Here is a 6,026-nt window from a genome sequence, read left to right as displayed (position 1 = left end):
TTATCTATAGTTAAGTGGTCTACGCTAAAGAAGGTTAAAGACCTTAGAGATTAACTACATCTATTCAGCCAACTAGAACAAAACATTACTATATAACGCTAGCTCTTTAGAAAGGTTAAAAAAGGCTTCAAAGAGCAGGCCTTTAAGTTAGCTACCGCTAAGCACCAAATACAGCTTCTCTAGGCCAAAGTTAATAACAGTACTGCTAAGAAAAGGAAGGCTGTTACCCTAGATCTAAACATAAAGTTTACGACTATCAAAGAGGTGCAGTAAGCCTAGGTTAAGGCTAGTGATACTAAAAGTAAGCTAGATGAATCTAGCGCATTAGAATTATCTAGTAAGGCTAAAAGTTGCATTATTGTGGCTTCAAGAGGTAGTTAATAGTTAATTAATAAAGTGGTAGTTGTTGTGATGGCATCATGATTCATGTGGTTGGAATGGGGGGGTGGTCGGTAAGTGGGTACTTTGACTTAACTCGCGATAATCCACTTACCAACAAATCGATCATGACTGTCTTGCTCCAAAGCTCGCAACACCCTCACCATTTCTTTGAGTTCTCCACAAATCACATGCCTCTCGTCTTCATTCATATCACACCATACTTCTTGCAATGTTACGCCCTCTATCAAGGACATGTAAATAAACCGCTGCCCATCATCTTCGGCCCAGCCAAAGATCTCAGGCACGGGGACTTTGCCTTGCAGTCGCTCATGCACCATCATCTGAGTCTCAGCTTCGAGAATTGCGACATTGCCACCGTACTTGACAAGCAATCCTAGCGACGGGAATGTGACGGGTGGTGGGCGGTCGAAGCTTGAAGCACGGATATTACCAAATTCCTTGTTGCGGGCTCTGACCTCAGCTGGCGTAGGAAGTGTGGACGCGCGTCTCTCTTTAAAGAAGCTCGACTCAGGAAAAAATTTCATCTGACCAGGGGCGGAGAATCCATCGAAGCTTGTGATCGGAGGTGGGGTTTCTGCGGTAGACATCGTATGTAGGTGATAGCATACGTGGTTTAGAATATCCGCGGTTCCGTTGGAACTATGTTGTTGGTGAAGTGAGTTTGTGTACATGGTCACAAATTTGTGGGGTATCCTACCCTGTTTTTGTAACTCGAGTGCAGTGTGATGAAAATTGTCAGCGCGTCACAAGAACACGCGCTTTTTATTGGCTTACGCTAGCAACTCAATCCCTGAATGGTTTACAAGCTTTTGTTGCTAGTGCACTTAGCAGTTGCTAGTGAGCCCTAGTATTAAGTTGTGGGTCTTTTTGTGTCAGTAAGCGCCACAGTTTTAAAAGGCACAATGACCAAGCAAGCGCTTGTACCGTAATAGCAAGCCAGTAAGATATTAATTGGTGGCGGATAATGGACTCTCCTCTACTAGGATGTTCACCCCCGTCGTATGTGACATAGCCGCCAACCATTGGAAAAAATAACAATAAGACCTGCTGGCTCAAGGCTTAGTTCTTGCATCGGGGATCTAGCGCGCGCTTTGAGTTGTTTTTGGCAATTCCGAGCATTGGCTTTGAAGCATTCTTCTAGAGAGCGAAATACGCACATATAAAGGTAACGAGAGAATCAAGAATTAGGCATTGAAATTCGATTGCTCTGTGGAAACAAACACCGAAATATTTGAAGAGAAAACTTCATGCATTGATCATCATGCCTTCTTTTCCCAGTACCTCCCAGACTGGCGGCGCTCCGCCGCCTCCTCTACCTCGGCCGATTGTCAAGAAGGCTCCCACTCCACCTCCAGCCCCAAAGCCGCCAGTTGTGGCCTCGAAAGGCCCTCATGGAGCCTTTTTGGTGGAATTGCTGGTGTATAACGGCGCGCCCTTCAAAGATCATTGGGCATAATTTGTGTGCTCGCACGAAAACCGTCACATCGGCGTTTTGCTTCATGCGACAGGCGGCGTTAAAAACGGCTTCGAGTTCGAGATCAAGCGTAGCCATGACTTCGACGCAACCAGAAACTATCCTACGAAAAGGACTCCGCTGCAATGGGTTAATGCACAACATTTTAATGAGAAGGCGATGCTCAACAATGGCAGACAAAAAATTAACACTGTATTATTTTGTGAGTGGGGTAGGTAGGCTATGGTCTCTGTTGCTTGACGCGTCACATGTCGATATTCAAGAACAGGGACCTTCTTAATGATGAAGTGTAACATTTGTCTTGTCCAATGCAAGGAAGTAAGAGCCTTAGTAACAGGAATATTAAATAAGAAGATAAGGGAAGAGGTTAGGAGACAGAGAGCAACGAAGAATGTCTTAGATGTCTTGGGTTTAGTAACAGAGATATATACCAGTAGCCCTTGGGGAAATTGTAATGTTTTATCCCAGGAATGTTACTAATGGGGTTGTGGAATGGATAGAGCTAGTGCCTAGTAAAATTCTGAACTTAGTGGATAAAATAAGCTAAACTACACAAAGAGAAGTAAACAATGTTACTAAGAAATACACATTAAGACACGGGAATAAGAATTAATATTAGTCTGTTGTCTAAGAAAGGGGGACCTTAACTTGTAACATAATTGTGTTTTAGCCTTTGGTTACTAAAATTCCTAAATGGTTGGCTATAATGTGGTAACCTAGGCTAAGAGACATAATTAATAATACTAAGAGATTTAAACCTAGATTTAGGAATAATAATGTATATTAGAATGTCAAGCCTAGCGAGGAGAGTTTGGTGTAGGAGTTGGTGGGGCGATGGGAAAGACGGGAGGGGGACGAGTACAAATGGGGCCCAGAACCTCCTACTCAGCCATCACTTTGGGCGGCAATAACATTTGATTCGAATTGGCGTCGTGTATCCTATTACATATCAGGCTCAGTTCTAGGCCTGTTATGGAGGGTCAGCTGGATGAACTCTAGTTGCAAGCAAACGATTGGAAGATAAAGCCTGTCACATTGTAGGATGCGGCAGAGGACTGTTAAATATGATTGTGTAACGATATTGCAAAATTCTGTAGTATACAGGTTGACAGAAACCTGTACTTCTGGTGTTAGATAATTCAACGACAAGCAGCTAGAGCGATTCGCTGAAATGGAACAGCACTTGACCGGAGACAGGTTGATAGCTGGGCTTATACACACATGCATAGAGTTTATTACGCCTTGGCCAAGCCATAAAGGGCTCTTCTATCTATCTTACATGCTCCCTTGTTGAGTGTTTACCCTGGTCTCGAGTGAGCCCCCATGCAAGACCCACTTTCGTCTGCATTATCATTGATTGCTCCTTCCCATTTTTGCGGGTTCTCATGGGGTTCGTAGCAGGTATTCATCCTGGAGCCAATACCTCCAAGTGTTCAGGTCCCTATCTTCGGCGGCTAAAGCAAGCCCTGCTTTCGGTAGCACACGAACGCGTATGGGGCTAGTCGGTGGTTAGTGTTAATGATGTGACGTTATGTTGTTCCTGTCCTATGTTAGGTTGACCTGCATGTCGAGTCGTCCTGTTGTTATGGCAAACTTCACTTTTTCCACTCGCAACGCTCTAAGGGCACTCAATCTAGCAAATTCTTAATTCAAATGACTTAGCGCACGCAGTGCCATTGTATTCGCATTTCTACTCCCAACACCTCTATCAACTCATTGGTATGCACACACTCTCAAGTTACAGTAACTCGGTGCAAGTACCCCTCCTCCGGCAGAACAGATATGAACTTGGGTGACCTTTAGGTCCATAACGCCTAACCGCCGTCTGTAAAGCCTGAAGTGAGCTCGTTGTCTCCCTAGTTAAGAATACTTGAAGCCGCCGCCCTTGATACAACAAACACTTACGCGTGGTACAGTGGTTCTTTCCACTGACAGCCCAGTTCGAGCAATCCTTCGTTTGGCATTTCTTCGCCGTGCCATACACAACCAAAGCGTTTGCTTGAATGTCGATCTCTGCCATACTGTCTGAAGCAAGGTTATTTATTACAGGTAAAAGCAGAACCCGGGTTGGCAAAGACTTATGTGATGATCAGAACGTATTTTTGAAGTTGAGATAAGCCTCCGAGACAGTCGTTCAGGATCTAGGGGCGTGTCCGTTATTTAAACCCGTCTTCAGTGTCGAAAGCTACAGTCCACATGCCCTACTAAGAGCTTTAGGTCATGAAACTTGCATCTCAGATATCAAAACTTGCATCTCAGATATTAATTTGTTTTTGGCACTTTTTGAAAGGGGGAACGCGGAAGATATCGTAACCTGACCGGAATGGCCAGTCTCGTGGATGTCACACTAGCCATGCATTAACCATCTGTCGCCAAGGAACCGCCTGGATTTTGCAACGGGTTATGACTGGCTATGACTTGCTTGTCGTTGTTAGGCGGGCGGAATAAGTGCGTCTTCAATATGTGGGGCGTTCGGCAAGTGCGGGGTTCACAATATAATGGTGGTGTCTAGCCCTTTATCACGGTTGGTACACCTCGAACGCCAGGCCTCAGTCAACACATCACCACACACGCACACGCACTTTCAAACTCTCCAAGATGGTCCTTCGCACTTGCTGCTTTTCCGGATGCCGGACTCCAGCAGAACGCAATGTCGGAAGCTGCATGATATGTGGACAGCACCTGTGCCACGACCATGTAAGAGGAGACAGTCACAAATGCCCTTCATACGTCAGCAGAGCCATCTCTCAAATATAGTAGTCCAAGGTACTAACTTTGTACAGGACTCCGATCCAGATGCGTTCTATAGTGAATACCAAGACGCAAAAAGAAGTTATCTCGTGGCTACCTTGGCAAGGATCCAGGTCGATGCTCTCAAGGCTATAGCAAGCAAGGCCAGGAACGGCATCCTTTGCTGTATTCCTGCGCTCGCCAGTGATGTAGACCAGAATAGTCGCATCAAGATCGTTGAGGGGCAGTGCGGCGGCCAGAATTGTCACCTAGAAGTAGTCTTTGATGACAGCGTTGTGTGGATCGCGAGGATACGCCTCTCGGACCCGCTGCTGCCTCCCCAGCCCGTGCAGGACCACATTTTCTTAAGCGAGGTCGCAACCCTCCAGTTCCTCGCTCAGACGTCAATACCCGTCCCAGCTGTGTATGATTACCAGCTAGGATCACCTAACAACCCCGTGGGGACATCATACGTGTTAATGGAGAAGATGCCAGGGAAGCCCTTGGACTGGGGCAGAGCCACGCCAGAGCAGCGGTCCAAGGTTGTAAGGCAACTAGCGGATATATACTTGGAGATTGAGAAGCATCCCCTGCCGGCAACTGGCTCACTAGTTTCCGCGAAGGACACTGGAAAAGTCGGGGGCTTCGCTCAAAAGCCTTGGTTCACAACACCAGAAGCACCAAGCGGGCCCTTCACGTCGCTCGCCGTCGCTTATGAGACAGTCATCCACCAGCATCTGCAGGCCATTTCCATCCGGGAGATTGCAAACCTTCCCATCGACAATTACCTCGCCTTATCGTACTACCTCTCCGCGGTCCCGGACCTAGCCGCGTCATCGGCCTCGCGCGAGGGGCCATTTTACCTCAAACACGGCGAGGACAAAGGCGATCATATCTTTGTGGATGACGAATATAATATCACGGGCATGATCGACTGGGAGTTTGCGTCGGCCGAACCAAAGGAGCTCGCATTCAGCTCGCCGTGTATGATGTGGCCGGTGGGTGATTTCTACGACGGTAAGAACAACCTCGCCGAGGAAGAGGTGGAGCTCGCCAGCATCTTCGATAGTTGCGGCCGGGGGGACCTCGCTAGGTGCGTTAGGGATGGCCGGCGCTGGCAGCGATTAAGCTATTTCTTGGGCGGTGATACCCCGAGAGATGAGGCTGAATTCGAATCGCTTTTCAAGGGCCTCCGAAGCAGCTTCGCCGATGACAAGGAAGATGTTTCATATAAGGAGTGGAAGCAAAAAGCGCTCGATACTTTCGCTAGGGACAATCGGCAGCTTAAGAAACTGCTGACCCAGGAAACGTAAACCTGGCAAAAACAAAAAGGGCGAGAAGATCAAAACACTGAACTCATTGTGCGACAAACAGCGCTGACATCAAAGCAAACGATTTGATCAGATTAGAGTAGAAAACA

At 47.0% G+C, this 6,026-nt stretch overlaps 2 protein-coding genes across 2 annotated transcripts; one reads left to right on the top strand and one right to left on the bottom strand.

The window, feature by feature from the left end:
- Window positions 1-286: 286 nt before the first annotated feature.
- On the bottom strand, window positions 287-1,066 carry LY79DRAFT_573550 (phosphotransferase family protein). Its single transcript, XM_060559482.1, has one exon. It carries the CDS (start codon window positions 987-989, stop codon window positions 471-473), a length of 519 nt encoding a protein of 172 aa, XP_060406980.1. The 5' UTR covers window positions 990-1,066; the 3' UTR covers window positions 287-470.
- Window positions 1,067-4,423: 3,357 nt separating this feature from the next.
- LY79DRAFT_159039 (uncharacterized protein) lies at window positions 4,424-6,026 on the top strand. Its single transcript, XM_060551126.1, has 2 exons — window positions 4,424-4,606; window positions 4,660-6,026. Exons 1-2 carry the CDS (start codon window positions 4,475-4,477, stop codon window positions 5,917-5,919), a joined length of 1,392 nt encoding a protein of 463 aa, XP_060406979.1. The 5' UTR covers window positions 4,424-4,474; the 3' UTR covers window positions 5,920-6,026.

The sequence above is a fragment of the Colletotrichum navitas genome (assembly GCF_030913465.1).
Source record: "Colletotrichum navitas strain CBS 125086 chromosome Unknown LY79scaffold_205, whole genome shotgun sequence".
NCBI classification, from domain to species: Eukaryota; Fungi; Ascomycota; class Sordariomycetes; order Glomerellales; family Glomerellaceae; genus Colletotrichum; species Colletotrichum navitas.
Note: the sequence above shows the minus strand (reverse complement) of the source record. Positions and strands in the feature narration are given on the sequence as shown.

Bases quoted from the DNA above. Each gene is read 5' to 3' on its own strand.
- LY79DRAFT_159039 (XM_060551126.1), top strand. From the start codon at position 4,475: ATGGTCCTTCGCACTTGCTGCTTTTCCGGATGCCGGACTCCAGCAGAA. The intron at 4,607-4,659 runs GTCAGCAGAGCC...AACTTTGTACAG, and splicing joins GTCACAAATGCCCTTCATAC to GACTCCGATCCAGATGCGTT.
- LY79DRAFT_573550 (XM_060559482.1), bottom strand. From the start codon at position 989: ATGTCTACCGCAGAAACCCCACCTCCGATCACAAGCTTCGATGGATTC.